Below are 17,834 nucleotides of genomic sequence, written 5' to 3'. Positions count from 1 at the left end.
AAAATGATAGGAGAAGACGGGGGGGGGGGGAGGGATGGAGCCAAGAGCTGGACAGTGATTGACAAAGGGGATATGAGAGGATCATGGGACAGGAGATCCGGGGAGAAAGACAAGGGGGGGGGGAACCCAGAGGATGGGAAAGGGGTTTATTCAGAGGGACAGAGGGTTTAAAAAGGAGAGTGAGAGAAAGAATGTGTGTATAAAAATAATTAACAGATGGGGTACGAAGGGGAGATGGGGCATTAGCGGAAGTTAGAGAAGTCGATGTTCATGCCATCAGGTTGGAGGCTACCCAGACGGAATATAAGGTGTTGTTCTTCCAGCCTGAGTGTGGCTTCATCTTTACAGTAGAGGAGGCCGTGGATAGACATGTCAGAATGGGAATGGGATGTGGAATTAAAATGTGTGGCCACTGGGAGATCCTGCTTTCTCTAGCGGACAGAGCGTAGGTGTTCAGCAAAGCGGTCTCCCAGTCTGCGTTGGGTCTCGCCAATATATAGAAGGCCACATCGGGAGCACCGGATGCAGTATATCACCCCAGCCAACTCACAGGTGAAGTGTCGCCTCACCTGGAAGGACTGTTTGGGGCCCTGAATGGTGGTAAGGGAGGAAGTGTAAGGGCATGTGTAGCACTTGTTCCGCTTACAAGGATAAGTGCCAGGAGGGAGATCAGTGGGGACGGATGGGGGGGACGAATGGAGAAGGGAGTCGCGTAGGGAGCAATCCCTGCAGAATGCAGAGAGAGGGGAGGGAGGGAAAGATGTGCTTAGTGGTGGGATCCCGTTGGAGGTGGCCGAAGTTGTGGAGAATAATATGTTGGACCCGGAGGCTGGTGGGGTGGTAGGTGAGGACCAGGGGAACCCTCTTCCTAGTGGGGTGGTGGGAGGATGGAGTGAGAGCAGATGTACGTGAAATGGGGGAGATGCGTTTGAGAGCAGAGTTGATAGTGGAGGAAGGGAAGCCCCTTTCTTTAAAAAAGGAAGACATCTCCCTCGTCCTGGGATGAAAAGCCTCATCCTGAGAGCAGATGCGGCGGACATGGAGGAATTGCGAGAAGGGGACGGCATTTTTGCAAGAGACAGGGTGAGAAGAGGCCCCAGTGGCCACACATTTTAATTCCACATCCCATTCCCATTCTGACATGTCTATCCACGGCCTCCTCTACTGTAAAGATGGCCACACTCAGGTTGGAGGAACAACACCTTATATTCCGTCTGGGTAGCCTCCAACCTGATGGCATGAACATCGACTTCTCTAACTTCCGCTAAGGCCCCACCTCCCCCTCGTACCCCATCTGTTAATTATTTTTATACACACATTCTTTCTCTCACTCTCCTTTTTCTCCCTCTGTCCCTCTGACTATACCCCTTGCCCATCCTCTGGGTTCCCCCCCCCTTTTTCCTTCTCCCTGGATCTCCTGTCCCATGATCCTCTCATATCCCCTTTGCCAATCACCTGTCCAGCTCTTGGCTCCATCCCTCCCCCTCCTGTCTTCTCCTATCATTTTGGATCTCCCCCTCCCCCTCCAACTTTCAAATCACTTACTAGCTCTTCCTTCAGTTAGTCCTGACAAAGGGTCTCGGCCTGAAACGTCGACTGTACCTCTTCCTCGAGATACTGCCTGGCCTGCTGCGTTCACCAGCAACTTTGATGTGTGTTGCTTGAATTTCCAGCATCTGCAGAATTCCTGTTGTTTATTGCTAAAATTGGTGTGTTTCATCATACGAATCAGAATCAGCTTTATTATCACTGGCATATGTCATGAAACTTGTTGTTTTGTGGCAGCGCTACATTGCAATACTTAATAATAAAAACTATAAATTGCAATAAGATTTACATACTGTATAATACAATAAGTATTGCAAAAAGAGAGGGGAAATAGTGAGGTAGTGTTTATGGGCTCATTGTCTGTCAGAAATCTGATGGCAGAGGGGAAGTAGCCATTGTTGAAACATTGACTGTGTGCCTTCAGGCTCCTGCACCACCTCCTTCTTGATGGTAGCAATGTGAGGAGGGTAGGGCCTGGGAGACAGGAGTCCTTAAAGATGCATGTCACTTTTTGGAGGTATTGCCTTTTAAAGGTGTCCTGGATGCTGGGACAGCTGGTGCCCTTGAGAAGCTGATTGAATATACAATGTTCTGCATTTTCCCATCCTTGTGCAGTGGCCCCTCCCTATCAGATGGTCGTGCAACCAGTCGGAATGCTCTCCACAGTACATCTATAGAAAATTGTAAATGTCTTTGCTGACATACCAATTCCCCTCAAACTTCTAATGAGATGTAGCCACGGTCATGCCTTCTTTGTGTAAGGGGTTCTCTTTTATGCTAACTGCTAAGGCTGATAAAATGACTTCTCCGTATTGTTGTAATAAAATGGCTTCTCTGTAATGCTAACTGCTGAGGTAATGAGTTCTCTGCAGCTGCGATGTTTGGGTTATAACTACAGATAACGGGGAGCTAACCAATAGACGACTTTATTCTATCTTGTCGAGTCACCCGGCCGAGGTCGTGTCGACACCGGGCCGTGAGCGCCGAGACACCCGGCCGAGGTCGAGTCGACACCGGGCTGTGAGCGCGGAGACACCCGGCCGAGGTCGGGTCGACACCGGGCCGTGAGCGCCGAGACACCCGGCCGAGGTCGAGTCGACACCGGGTCGTGAGTGCTGAGACTCCCGTCCGAGGTCGTGTCGACACCGGGACGTGAGCGCCAAGACACCCGGCCGAGGTCGAGCCCACACCGGGTCGTGAGTGCTGAGACTCCCGTCCGAGGCTGCCGAACTGACACTGGACCTATTATACAGGTATAAGGCGAGGCGGCGGCGGGCGGAGGGGGCGAGGCCCGAGGCCTGGAGCTGGCCTGCCGCTCGTCGCAACCGCCGCCTGGTACGGTCGGGAGCAGCTGCAGGACCCGGCAAAGGTGGAGAAGCTAGCGAGCGAAAACAAGTGAGGGGGTGGTGTCATTACTACACCACTAGGTGATCATCCCAACGGCGGAGCAGGCGGAAGAGGAGACATCTCCCAACGGCTGCAAAGGCGGATGAGGATGTCCAACAATGGGTAGGGAGGCTTGCGAGCACGCCGCAAGAACTGCCGTAGACCCACAACACTCAGAGCTTGTCTACCTGGCGTGTGAAGCCTGGATTTGGCGGACTGCGCGGAAGAAACCATCACTGGTTCAACGGGCAGAAAGGCAATTCTCAGCAATGCGTCGTGGAGCTCTAAGAGGGCACAGTGAGACACACAGAACACTGCTGGCCATCCACTGCATCCTGACCTATCTCCAGCCGTCTCGACTATGTCTTGCCACTGGGTCCAGATAGGCCGGGACGAGAGAGTGAGGCTGACGACCTGCGCAACTCTCCCTCACTTTAATCCAAGTCAAGCGCAAATCATGACTTCAAACCCAACGCGGAAGAAAGTGATGGTGCTCAGCCTTGGCACATGGAACGTGAGAACTCTGCGAGATAACATCAAGGCAGACAGACCAGAGAGAAGAACTGCACTGGTTGCAAAAGAGCTAACTCGCTACAACATGGACATAGCAGCTCTCAGCGAAACGCGCCTAGCAGTCAAGGGCCAGCTGACAGAACGTAGTGGTGGATACACGTTCTTCTGGAGCGGCCGCAGCAGCGCTGAACGACGAGAAGCAGGCGTGGGATTTGCCATCAATTCTAACCTCGCCCGTAAACTCACCAAGCACCCAGAGAGCATCAACGACCGCCTGATGACACTTCAGCTCCCACTTGCAAACAAGAAGAGTGCTACGCTGATTAGTGCCTACGCTCCCACCATGACCAACCCAGATGACATTAAAGACAAGTTCTATGAAGAACTCGACGCCCTCATCTCAGCAATCCCACAGTCAGAGAAGCTCATCGTTCTCGGGGACTTCAATGCCAGAGTAGGGACAGACTACCAAACCTGGGAAGGGACCATTGGAAGACACGGCACTGGCAAGTGTAACAGCAACGGCCTTCTGCTCCTCAAGACATGTGCCACACACGACCTTGTCATCACCAACACCCTGTTCCGCTTACCCACCCGTAAGAAGACGTCATGGATGCACCCACGCTCGAAGCACTGGCATCTGATTGACTACATCATCACCAGGAAGAGGGACAGGATGGATGTCAGAGTGACAAGAGCCATGTGTGGTGCCGACTGCTGGACCGATCACTGCCTCATTGTGTCCAAGTTCAGGCTTCGCATTCTGCCCATGAGAAGACCCCAAGGGCAGAAGACTGCAAAGAGGCTGAATGTCTCCAAGCTGAAAAGCAGCAGGGTTGCAGAAGAATTCGTCAATGACCTTGAAGGCAGACTGCCAGACACACCACAGGAAGACGGGACCAGCGTTGAGGAACAGTGGACAGCCTTCAAAGACGCTGTCTACACTACCGCCCTCGAACATCTCGGACCAGCAACCCGAAGAAACCAAGACTGGTTCGATGAGAATGATGAAGAAATACAGGCACTACTAACAGAGAAACATCAACATTACAGAGCGCATCAGAACGACCCCACGTCGCTAGCCAAGAAAGATGCTTTTACCAAGGCAAGAAGAAAGGTGCAGAAAAAACTTCGCGAGATGCAGGACAGCTGGTTCAGCAAGAAGGCCGTTGAAATCCAGGGCTATGCAGACAGCCACGACATAAAGCGCTTCTACGATGCGCTTAAGGCTGTGTATACGGACCCCAGTCCTCCCTCAACGCCGATGAGACGCAGCTGCTGACAGAGAAGAAGCAGATTCTGGATCGGTGGGCTGAGCACTTTAACAACGTCCTTAACCGCCCTGCCGACATCAACGACGAGGCCATTGCCCGCCTGCCCCAGGTAGAGATCAACAAGAACCTCGACACCCTGCCCACAGTAGATGAAGTCAGGAAGGCAGTGAAGCAACTCTCCTGTGGCAAAGCGCCAGGACCCGATGCAATCCCTGCTGAGGTATACAAAGCAGGAGGCCCTGTCATGATGCAAAAGCTGACTGTACTCTTCCAGTCCATGTGGAAAAAGGGACAGGTCCGGCAACAGCTGAAAGATGCCAGCATAGTCCACATCTACAAGAGGAAAGGCAACCGCTAGTCTTGCGACAACCACCGAGGCATCTCCCTCTTGGCCATTGCGGGGAAGATTCTGGCCCGCGTCCTGCTCAACCGCCTTCTCCAACATCTTGAGCAAGGTCTGCTCCCAGAAAGCCAGTGCGGCTTCCGTGCTGAACGTGGGACCGCGGACATGATTTTTGCTGCGCGCCAACTCCAGGAAAAATGCCAGGAGCAACACAGCGACCTCTTCGTGACCTTTGTCGATCTAACCAAGGCTTTCGATACGGTCAGCAGAGAAGGCTTGTGGAAGACCATGGAGAAGTTTGGCTGCCCCAGCAAGTTCATCACAATCGTCCGGCAGTTCCACGACGGTATGATGGTGAAAGTTCTGGATGACGGCGACGAGTCGGAGGCCTTCCCAGTGACAACTGGCGTCAAACAAGGCTGCGTTCTTGCCCCGACTCTGTTCAGTATGGTATTCTCTGCCATGCTGACAGATGCTTTCCGTAACTACGAAGAAGGAATCCACGTCAGGTACAGGACTGACGGCAGGTTGTTCAACCTTAGGTGCCTGCAGGCAGTTACAAAGGTGCAAGAGACTGTCATCAGAGACTTGTTGTTTGCTGATGACTGTGCACTCAACGCCAGCACAGAGCAGGAGATGCAGCGTGAAATAGACTGTTCCTTACAAGCCTGCAACAACTTCGGTCTCACTATCAGCACCAAAAAGACCGAAGTTATGTACCAGCCTTCCCCAGGAAAGCCATACCAGGATCCGCGCATCACGGTGAAGGGCCAGAACCTCCAGGCAGTCGACAACTTCACCTACCTGGGCAGCATACTCTCTCGCGCAGTGAACATAGACGCTGAGGTCAACAACAAGATTGCCAAAGCCAGCGCCGCCTTTGGGAGACTCCGTGAGAACGTCTGGGAGCGGAGAGGACTCAGCCTCACCACCAAGCTGAAGGTCTACTGAGCAGTGGTCCTTACCATCCTCCTTTACGCCAGCGAGACCTGGACTGTCTACAGCAGACACGCCAAACAGCTCAACCACTTTCACCTGAGCTATCTCCGTAGACTCCGCCACATCAGGTGGCAGGACAAAGCCCCCGACACGGAAATCCTGGAACGAGCTGGGCTCTGCAGCGTCTACACCCTCCTGCTGAAAGCCCAAGCCAGGTGGGCTGGACATGTGGTCAGAATGCCAGACAGCCGATTGCCTAAGCAGCTGCTGTATGGAGAACTGTGTCAGGGCAAGCGCTCAGTCGGGGGGCAGAAGAAACGTTACAAAGACTGCCTTAAAGCGTCCCTCAAAGGCCTGGGTGTCGACATCAACACGTGGGAGACGCTTTCCCTCGACCATCCAGCTTGGCGCAGCAAGATCACCACAGGAGCCCGTGCAGCTGAAGTCAGGCGCATCATCGAGGCGCAACGAAAGCGTGCTGTGCGCAAGGCCCGAGCAGCATCCACTGCCACGACAGCACCCACCCACTTGTGTCCCACATGTGGGCGAGCCTCCAGGGCCCGGATTGGCCTCATCAGTCACCTCCAGACCCACAGCCACCAATCTCCCATTTGACTTTGAAGCCATGGTCATCTTCGACTACGAAGGACGAACAACAACAACATTCTATCTTGTAAGTCTGGGAACCGAGTTGGTTCGCGGGCTTTGAGGTGAGGCGAGTGAAGAAGAAGGACGAGTGCGGGGAGCACTCGGTGATCCCGGGACGCTGATACGAGACTTGGAGGATCCTACGGTTGGCAGCGTTTCAGCAGAGGTCGTTTATGGAAGGACACTGGAGGCGTGAACTCCAACGATTTTTTTGTGCCCGAACTGATAACTTTAATTAAGAGTGGCGCCTTTGTCTTTTATATTTTGCTTCTCTATTAACCACACCACAAAATAAGATTTATAAAGTGTAATCATTTAATGGCTTATTGTGTACTGTCTGATATTTGTATTGTGGGGCTGTACTGGGGTACATTACACAGCATCCACCCAAATTTGAATGCCCTATTTGGTGGGGCCGAAAGCTGATTCCCCTAGGCGAACGTGCAGACAAGACTATTGTGCTACATATGTAATTGCATCACTATGTTGGGCCCAGGCTCAATCCTCAAAGGTGTTGACACCCAGAATTTAATACTGCTCACCATTTTCACTTCTGATCCCTCGATGAGGACTGATGTGTGTTCCCTCTACTTTCCTTTCCTGAGGTCCACAATCAAATCCTTCATCTTACTGACACTGAGTGCATGGTTGTTGCTGTGCACCACTCAACCAGCTGATCTATCTCACCTCTGTATGCCACCTTTATGAGGCATTGCATTTTGAAGGTATGCTGAGGAGGCTAGTGCCCATGACGAACCAGGCAGAATTGGCAACTTTCCGCAGCTTTTTACGCAGTCAACAAACAACATTAGTAAGTATACTCAGTGGCTTTGTATTTTCCCAGCCTTCAGCTAAATTCATAATTCCTTGGAAATGAAACTGAATGCATTAATGCTCCAAAATTCACTGATGCTAAAATGGGGAATAGTGACATTACAGACCGCATTGCCTCCACAGAACCTGAAGGTATGGTAGGAATTGGTAATGTCTTTCAAAATAAGTAAAATATCAGTAAAAGAGATGTCTCTTGCAATCATTTCTAAAGGATAATCAAAAAAATGTACTTTAGGGTAGAGGAATCTCCTGTCAGAATCAGGTGGAAGGTTGGTTAAATGAGTGGGTGTTTGATAACCACAGAACCCTGTTCCTAGCTTCTGATGTTTATAAAGGCAAGGATGGAACTAACACTGCTCAAATAGATGATATTCTCAAAGCACCAGCTGTCTAACATTATTTTTCTGAATATATGACCAGAGTTCTTCTTATACAGGGTGTGTGACAGGGATCTAATTTCCGATTCTGAGATTGATTATAGGTCACTTGTACAATGTAGGTTGTTTCACTCATGGAATGAATAAATAAAAACAGGTGTAATGACTGCCATGAGAAATATTCTGTCTTTGTGCTGAAAAATAAGTCCTTTGAAAATAACCACAAAAAAGCAAGTTAAATCTGATACACCAAAAATCCAATTTGAAATACAAATCCTCTTTGAAAGAAAATACATTACTTGTTTTTGAATAAAGGTAGAGGTTGTGTTATCTTACGAAGCCACTCTTGCTGGTTTGGTTCTATTCCTGTGGTTTCCCAACTCCTGTATGTACCTAGTCCAGGTGCAGAAAAGCATTCTCACTGATTCACCCCACCTCAGAGTCCAGTGAGATCTACCCTTAAGTGCAAATTTAAATTAAATTAAGTTCAATTAAAATTAACATGCAAATTCGTGAAGCTTTCCATATTTCTTGAGGGCAGCACAGTGGTGGCTAGTATAACACCATTACAGTGCTGGGGATTTCAGTTTCTATGTAGATTTACTTTGTTGTTTCCGTACTCATTGTGAGTGAGGGTAACACAAGACTGGGATGGTTGTGCTTCGAGTAATTACCAATGTATCAAATGTAGCACATGCTGAACAGATGCAGATTTATCAGACCTCCCACTCCACCACTGAAATCACAAGGACAGCTGAATGAACAAACTTCACTTCAATCCTCTCATTTTTTTTCTCCAGAAAGAAGGACTCACAAGACACAAGTCTGATAAAGATTTCAGTGTCTAGCTCTTGGCAACAGTCTACCAGTGTCCCGCACCCCCGCCACCCTCACTTTGGATAAGTGTGCATCCACACTTGCATACAGACGGTTTGATGCCCTGGCTAATCAGGCACCTATCTATCTCTGCCTTAAATACGCCCAATGACTTGGCCTCTACAGCTGCTCGTGGCAACAAATTCCACAGATTTACCACCCTCTGACTAAAGTAATTTCTCCGCATCTCAGTTCTAAAAGGACATTCAGAAGAGCTGTAGATTTATTTGTCAATGTCCATCCCAAGCACAGAGGCAGACATTATTACTGGCTGTTTGAAACCATCAACACACTGAAAGATGCACTCAAGCATTAATAAAGCTCTTTGCCATTTCGAAGTAGTGTTGCCTGAATGATTTGTAAAACTAGCATGCTTTAAAGACCAGTAAGGCATGCTGAATTCAGGCGCAGTCACTGCAGGGACTCAAGTCAGGCATTAGTTTAGGACCCTCATAACAAGAAGAGAAAAAGAATAGCCCTTAATTTGGCAGTAGAGTTATCGAGTTATCTTTTTGACAGTGTTTCCGTAGCAAGCTGCTCCTGTTTTTATGAGCTAGCTCGACGCTCAATCCGACTTGGATTCGAACTTGGGAACCTTCGCTCCGGAGTCCGGCGCTGATATTATTGCGCCACCAAGCGGGATAACGCTCATAATAAATGAGTTTTAATCTGTTTAAAACCTCAGAATCTATTTGTTTTAAGGTTGTAAATGTTTGACGTGCTAACAGTTAAATACTCACAATACCATGGCATGTCTGAAAATATATATTCTGCATTACATTACTTTGATTTTATTTGGAAAAAGTTTATATATTTTGGAACACATGAAACACCTGACAAACTTGCTGCTGTCCAACCGCTGTTACTCACAGTCATATATGTATAAGATACGTTCCTGTAAGAGTTGAAGTAGGTTCAGTTCACACTGCTCAGCATGGGCTGCTGGATTGATGCTGGAAGTAGTTTTTGGCATGGAAATCAAGAACAATTCCTGGTCCCAACAGACAAGAGTTGATCTCAGGAATCTCACTCTATTAAACTGTAACCTCACCAACACAGCGGTGCTTCTAGTCTGCGACTCCAAAGACAATTTACAATGGGGATTAATGGTGTTAGCCACTCAAGCGTTAGTAACGTTGTCTAATGACATGGGGGGCAGCACTGGCTGGCTTTCACTCACTACCGATTACAGGTTTGGTGATGAGAATTCACTGAACGTTTGGTGCGCAGATGCAGCAAGGTTGCAGCCACAGAAATAAGAAATAGGTTTGATTTCCGCAGCACCAGGACCTGTGACTGCTATTTACTTTACGGCCCTCTTAATGAATTAATTTACTCAGACTCTTATATTGACAGCAGAGTGCCCCAGAAAGTTGCTGCCTCAAATCCAGTCACCTGGGTTTGATCTTGACCTCTTGTGCTGTCTATGTGGAGTTTGCATATTCCTCCTCTAGACTTGGACAAGCCCTTAAGATATAGGAGCAGAATAAGGCCATTCAGCCTGTCAAGTCTGTTCTACCATTCCTTCATAGGTGATTTTTTTTTATCCCTCTCAATCCTGTTCTCCTGCCTTCTCCCTGTAACTTTTAACACCCTCATTAATGAAGAACTTATCAAACTCTATTTTAAATCTATCCAGTGATTTGGTTTCCACAGTCATACGTGGCAATGAATTCCACAGGTTCATCTCCACAGGCTAGAGAGATTGCACCTCATCTCTGTTCTAAAGGGACATCCTTGTATTCTGCTGCTGAGCCCTCTGGTCCCAGACTCCCCCACTACTGGAAAAAAAACCTCTCCTGTGCGCCAATTTCATTACATATTTTAAAAAAGTGAGATTTGGGAGAACCAGTGATCATTAGTTAATTGCCCCCGGTATGTAAGTAATTCCTAGAATATAGCGGAATTGGCGGGGGGGGGGGGAGAGCTGAGATTGAAGTTGATGGGACTGTTGGTAAATAAAAAAAAACTAGTACATTTAGAGTAAATTGTTGCTCAGCAACACAGACAAAATGTTGGAGGAACTCAGCAGGCCGGGCAGCATCTATGGAAAAGATTAAACAGTCAAAGTTCCAGACTGAAACTCTTTATTATGGACTAGTCCTGATGAAGTATCTCAGTCCAAAATGTCCACTGTTTACTCTTTTCCATAGATGCTGCCTGATCTGCTGTGTTCCACCAGCATTTTGTGTGTTGCTTTCAATTTCCAGCATCTGCAGATTTTCTTGTGTTTGTAAATTGTTGCTTGTTGGTCAGCAATGACTCAATAGGTGTTGTGTGACATGGAAGATGGTAAGAACTTTGTAATTGGTTTATAATAGTGATATTATAGATTCTAATTCAGTGGTTCCTAATGGTATTGGCCCATGGCATTAAAAAAAATTGGGGACTAATAGTTTATGAATACTCTGTGATATGTGCAATTAACACTGCTTAATAAAAACTGGTGCGGTAATGGTTTATGTGTTAACAAAGCTAATTAAAGCCATCATGCTCTGGCAATTTTTCCATGTGACAGGAAATTAACTGATTATGGATATAAAAAGAGACTGAGCGGAGATTTGGTGGAGGTATACAAAATTATGAAAGGTATCGAAAGGGTAAATGCAAGCAGGCATTTTCACTGAGGTTGGGAGGGCCTACAAGACGTCATGGGTTAGGGGTGAAAGGTGAAAAGTTTAAGGGGAACATGAAGCAAAACTCCTTCACTCAGAGAATTCCGTGCTGTAATTGTTATATGGTTATAGAGGGTTGTGAGTTTGTGGAATGAAACACAAGTGCAGGAGCTCCATGAAATCTTGATTTCAACATTGAAGAGAAGTTTGGATAGATACATGGGCGGTAGGGAGGGAAATGGAGGACTATGGTCCCAGTGCAGGTCAATGGGAGTAGGCAGTTTAGATGGCTTAGTAGAGACTTGATGCATTAAAAGGTCTGTTTCGTTGCTGTACTTTCTCCATGCCTCTGCATTGATGGAAAGAACTTGTGTAAGCTTTTATATTTGATCTCACTATAAGTCCAAAACAAGAGGAATGCGAGAACATTGCTTTACTTGAGAACAGTTTTTTGGATCAACATAGTGGATGTGAAATGTGGTCAAGAGAGGCTTTAAGGACTGTTGATGACTCTTATATTTGCTGTCATCAGCAGTCTCCACTGGCAGTAGCGTTAGGTGAAAATATTTATTAGGGCAACTAGCTTTTTAGTTTTCTGAAACAATTTGATTGGATCAGGATAATTTCACAATAACACTGTACTTTGGAAGATTGGACCAAGGGTTTATTTCCACAATACAGAAATCCATAAAAGTGCTGTGAACTTTTTTCACCCTTGGGTTGTGCGAGACTAGAACCAGAGACTTAAGACTAGGTTAAAAGGTTTAGATTTAAGAGGAATCTGAGGGGTAATTTCTTCACTCAGTTTGGTGCATGTGGATCGAGATGTCAGCAGATGTGGTAAATAGGTGTTCAATTATAACATTTAAGAGATGCTTGGATAGGTAGCTGGATGAAAGGGGTATGGTCCTGGTGCAGACAGATTTGACTAGGTAAAAGACTAAGTCAGCACAGACCAGAAGGGCCAAACAGCCAGTTTCTCTCCTGTAGTAACGTCCACAGAAAATTGTCCCTGGCCACTTGTTATTGAAAAAATCCTATTCACTGAATGACACAACCAAATCTTCGTTTACAAAACATTACTTTTATTTCAACTTAAGAACAATTGGCAGAATAAGTTAACTCTAGCCCACCTGTCCCCAGGCAGGTCACACACAGTACACTGTATCAGGGCTACTGTTGTGTAGTTTATTGTGTCAAAATAGATTTATTGTGAATAAGGTGTCTTACACCAGGTAACAGAAAATGAACTTGTCAGAGATTTCTTTTTTCAATTAGGAAAGTGTTTTGTACGTATATAAGCAAAAGACAAAAACTTAAAATCTGCTTATAAAGAGCCAGCTTTTAGTTTGGTGTTGCTGAACTGGTTGTGCAAACCCTTCTTTCAAAAAATAAAGCAGGCTGCAAAATAAGAAAGTAATTTAAAGTGACTAGATTGAGTAATTAATTTTGCAGGCAGAAGGAACCGGCAGTAAATAGCTTACGGGCAAAGTATTTTGTCTCTCTGTAGCTGAACAATGTCAGTTGACTTATGCAGATTGATTTAAGTTGGCCTATTCCTCTAATCACAGTGGCAAGGGGGTTCCCTGTGGCTGCTATATTGAACACAACTGGTCCGAATGAAAACATTAGTGAAAACCCTTTTTTCCAGAGGCAAGAAACAAGTAATATAAAGGCTATTAAAATACCTTGAACAGACTAAATTTACAGATTTGGCTTCTGTATCATCTTAACATAAGACTCTAAAACAACACTGACTCACAGGTCTCTGGGAGATGCCTTTCAGCAGTTCAACAGGAAGAGGCACTTCATAACTTTTACAATGAAGCTTTTCTGCCTAGCACCTTTTTTACTGACACTTACCTTCATACAAATAGCATTCAAGTTTAATAGAAATCTGTTTTAAAATAAAATTCATTTCTGGGTCATAACAGAAAAATTCAAACATCTGTTTTAAAATATATTTAATGAACTGGATGTCGAGAGCTTCAAGAGAAGAGCCTATAGTCACTTTCTGGGTATTCATTAGGATGCAAAGACATTGGAGTTCTATGGATCAACAAAAGACACTGCAATGTATCTTGTTCCATTTGTAGTTGGGAGCCCCTCATGAAGATGTGTTAATCTTCCTGGATGCATGAAACTCCATCCTTTCCTGGGGGACTCCACAGCACAGTTATATCGATGGAATTTGCAGCCTCCACCCTGCGAAGAAATACAAGTTATATTTGTGAACAGCTGCACTCTCACAGAGGTGTCAGTAAGTGGCCCAGGAATGGAAAAGCCTACAGAAACTGAATACAGCCCAGTCCATCAGAGGAAAAACTTCCCTCACCATTGAGTACATTTACGAGGAGCGCTGCCATAAAAAAAGCTGCATCTATCAGCAAGGAACCCTGCCATCCAGGCCATGCTCTCTTCTCGCTACTACCATAGGGAAGGAGATCCTATGCCACCAGGTTCAGGAACAGTTTTTACCTTTCAACCAGAATAAATAACTTCACTCACCTCAACGCTAAACTAGTCCGCAATCTGTGGACTCACCTTCAACGACTCTACAGCTCATGATCTCAATATTTATTAATTTATCTATTTTTGTATTTGTACAGTTTGTCTTCTTGTGTACGTTGGTTGTTTCTCAGTCTTTTTGTGTGTAGTTTTTCACTGATACTATTGTATTTCTTTGATCTACTGTGAATGCTCACAGGAAAATGAACCTCGGGGTAGTATATGATGATGTACAGGCATATGTACCTTGACTATAGATTTAGTTTGAACTTCAAAATGTCATTTACATAAACACATAAATGTATTTCCGTCAAGATGGTGTTTCTGTACAAAGCTCCTTCAGTCGACATTTTCTTGATAGATCATGAAACCATAGATTTCACTTCTATTATGTCTTTTACAATAGATTTTTAAATCTTCACTGAGATTCTGGAAGTGTTGGAGCCCGTGATTTGCAGCTTGAAGATCATTTGGGTGTTTCAGCGCTCTGCAGTTTCTGGGAGTGTTCCGGGAGGCAGAGGCAGTGTGTGTGTGTGAACCTTGTGGCGAGAAAGCTGCGGGGTGCAAGCTGATGCTCAACTTGGGTTGCAAGCTGAAGCTTCCAGTGTTTACCGACTGAAGTGACGAGGGAGACTGAAACTTTGAGGCGAATGTGGAAGGTGAAAACTGGCATTTGATTGCTAGGAGATCACTCCACTTCCGCAGAGGGAAAGGCCTGCCACTGTGCCCAGAGAATGTTCCCCAGGCTGTTTGTGTCTTGGATACGGACTTTGACTAGAGACTTTATTTCACAGAAACATAGAAAACCTACAGCACAATACAGGCCCTTTGGCCCACAAAGTTGTGCTGAACATGTCCCTACCTTAGAATTACTAGCCTTACCTATAGCCCTCTATTTTTCTAAGCTCCATGTACCTATCCAAAAGTTTCTTAAAAGACTCTTATCGTATCCGCAGTCTTATAGATTTTTTATATTCTATGTTTTTCACCCAATCTTTCTTTATTTGTGTGCAGGGAGGGGGAATTTGGGGTTTGATGTACCTGTTCTATCAGCGTTCAATTTTTGTGCGGGGAGGGGCGATTTGGGGGTTAATGATTGCACCGCCATTCTTTTCTTTCTTGGTTTCATGGCTATCTGGAGAAGAAGAATTTCAGAGCTGTATACATTGATAATAAATGAACCTTTGTACATTTCATGTGAAAAACACTGTAACAAAAGGTGGCCACTTGTTTGATGAGGAGAATGCATTCTCTACATTTACATTTTATGGCCTTAAAAGAGTGTTTGATGCAGGAATAAACCTTTTGAAGATCAGATAGTTGACAGGGAATTGAGATGCTCTGAGTAGTTTGTGAAGTCTCTATTGCATTAGCTCACTATCCTGCTATCCATCCTTCATGGATGATAACTAATTCCTGCAACAATTGCTGAAGGTTTACAAATGATGCTAATTACCAGAAAATTCTAATTACCATCACTGGCAGTCTACCACATTTTTATGCAAGATTCTTTCGCCATTTCCTTCCAAATGCAGTGGTTAATCATTGATTGATAGTACATTTCTGCCCATGAACAACGCTTCTAGATGAGACCTTGACCTCTGCTATTGCCTCGTTGTTTCATGCTGAAAAGGATCCCAAACAGAATCCAGATGATCTTAAGCTAATATTTTCTATCAAGGATAAAACTGGGAGAAGAGAAAAATGGATATTCAACCCGTTCCAGCTGGTTTACTGCCAAGCAGGTAAATTTAAAACTATCCAACTCTCACTCTAGTTAAATGCTTTAGTGTTTAGTATTCAGCAGAGGGTCCATTAATTCAATGATTGGGCACATTAAATCAGTAGCCTAAGAATAAGTTCTTTGGAAGAAATAATACCAAGTGTGATTGAGAAAATGTGTACTTCACCATTAGAAGATATCAAGAGACATCATTCCCTTCATTTCCTGAGGTCGGTATTAAGGGAAACAGTCATCCTCACGGCAAATGAATTGTGATCAAAGCAGAGGAGGTAGAAGCTAAAACAGCTGATCTTGTAGTTAGTACTTGCTTAACAATAAAGACATGGCAAGAACAATTAAGTCAGGAAATTTGCTTTCTCTCCTTAGGAAAGAAGGTAGTCTAGTAGAAGTTGTTTTAACTGCTTTGCTTTCTGACACCATATATGAAATAAAGCTACTTAACAATCTATACTTTGGCTCTTCTCATTAAGTCAGTCACTCTTTGTAAAGATGGGAGGTTTCAAACATAAAAATAAGCTCACATCAAATGGGAATCCTTACACTACAGTCTCTGAACATAGACATTGGACTGTAGTGCACTGGATAGCATATGGTTAACAATCCTCTGTCCCAGAGGGTTGTGGTTAGATTACTGGGGTAATTAATCAGGAAGTAGATACATTTTTGAAAAGTCAGGGAACTTTGGGCTACAGGAAACTGGCATAGAATAGATGGAGACTTCAGCAGATCAGCCTTGATTACATGAAATGGGAGGACAAGCCTGGGGGGTTAACTGGTCTACTCCTGCTCCTGTTTTCTTATGTCCTATTTGAAATACCATTTACAGTGTGCTTAAAACTCCTAATAATTACAACCACTTTATCACAGGAAGCAAAATTACCACATGAAAATCCTGGGGGGTGCTGATAGTGCCATATTCCTCCCACCACGCAAATGTGCCATTGGGTTATTAGAGCTTATTGGGTTAATGGAGCAACAGTTCATCCCAAATAATGATGTGATGCCAGCCAATTGACAAAAATGTGGCAAAGTTCACTAGTTGGCACAATTCACTGACTTGAATGCCAATTCTCAGCTGGAATCATGGATGCTGTGAGGGAAAAGCAAAAGCAAGTGACACAAAGAAATACAATCCTTGGTACGAGTGCCAAAATAAAAGTATCTTTAGATGAAATGACATGGCATTTTGGTCATGAAACATACACTTTTGCAGTATGAACTAGATAGTGAGCCAGGAGATGAAATCTCCTGAACAGCTGCCAGTTCCATGGACACTCCCGGCAATGACCTGCTTGCAGATGTGCTCATTTCTGGCTTGTTAATCTGTGCACTACAACGTGGAGGTTCGAGAACCGTGGAGCCAGCTGTTGCTGGATCTAATCTCCTCTACCACTGCTGCATTTACAATCATACCAATATTCTGCACTGTAGGCTAGATGCACTGTACTTTCAGATTCCAGCATCTGCAGTTTTATTTGATACCCATGGAAGTTATATTTGCCTTGGATGAATCAAAGGGATAGACTCAGAGGCATAGACCTTGTATTTTCTTTTAGTTGGAAGAATGAAAGGTACAAATTCTTGGGAGCTCTGATGTTGAAAGGGAGTTTGTTCTAGATCGGGAGGTTCCCAACCTTGTTATGCCATGGACCAATACAACTAAACAACACACACACACACACACACACACACAATGCTGGAGGAACTCAAGCAGGCCAGGCAGTATTTATGGAAAAGAGTAAACTGCCAACGTTTTGGGCCAAGACCCTTCATCAGAATTCTCCTGTTATACTCTCCTTCTCCAGCCCTGTATCTCTTTCACCAAGCAACTTCCCAGCTCTTTACTTCACCCCTCTTCCCCAGTGTAAGGGGTTTCTTCTTTAATGTTACTGCGTATGTTAATCAAAATGGCTTCTTTGTTATGTTAATCTTTTATGTTACTGCGTATGTTAATCAAAATTGCTTCTTTGTTATGTTAATCTTTTATGTTACTGAGTATGTTAATTAAAATGGCTTCTTTGTTATGTTAAATGCTGATAAAGTCTCTAGCTAGCACTGCTTGGGTTATAGCAGATAGCAGAGTAAATGAACCAATGGATGTCCATGTTACTCTTTCTTGGGGTGATACGCTGTCTCATATGGCTGGGAACCAGGGGCTTTTGGCGGGGAGTTGGAGGAGAGACCGTGAGGACAATGGACGTGCGGGGAAAGCTCAGGCTGATCACTCTG

At 45.3% G+C, this 17,834-nt stretch overlaps 1 protein-coding gene across 2 annotated transcripts in view; it reads right to left on the bottom strand.

Moving 5' to 3' along the window:
• Nucleotides 1-12,417: 12,417 nt before the first annotated feature.
• The window catches only part of plod2 (procollagen-lysine, 2-oxoglutarate 5-dioxygenase 2), a 237,205-nt gene continuing 231,788 nt past the window's right edge, over nucleotides 12,418-17,834 (bottom strand). For both annotated transcript variants that reach the window (XM_072255013.1, XM_072255014.1), the window contains one exon: nucleotides 12,418-13,558. In XM_072255013.1, the coding sequence (XP_072111114.1) occupies nucleotides 13,403-13,558 (156 nt within the window). In that variant the 3' untranslated portion in view covers nucleotides 12,418-13,402. The remainder of the gene's footprint in view (nucleotides 13,559-17,834) is intronic.

The sequence above is a fragment of the Mobula birostris genome, chromosome 4 (assembly GCF_030028105.1).
Source record: "Mobula birostris isolate sMobBir1 chromosome 4, sMobBir1.hap1, whole genome shotgun sequence".
NCBI lineage: Eukaryota > Metazoa > Chordata > Chondrichthyes > Myliobatiformes > Myliobatidae > Mobula > Mobula birostris.
Note: the sequence above shows the minus strand (reverse complement) of the source record. Positions and strands in the feature narration are given on the sequence as shown.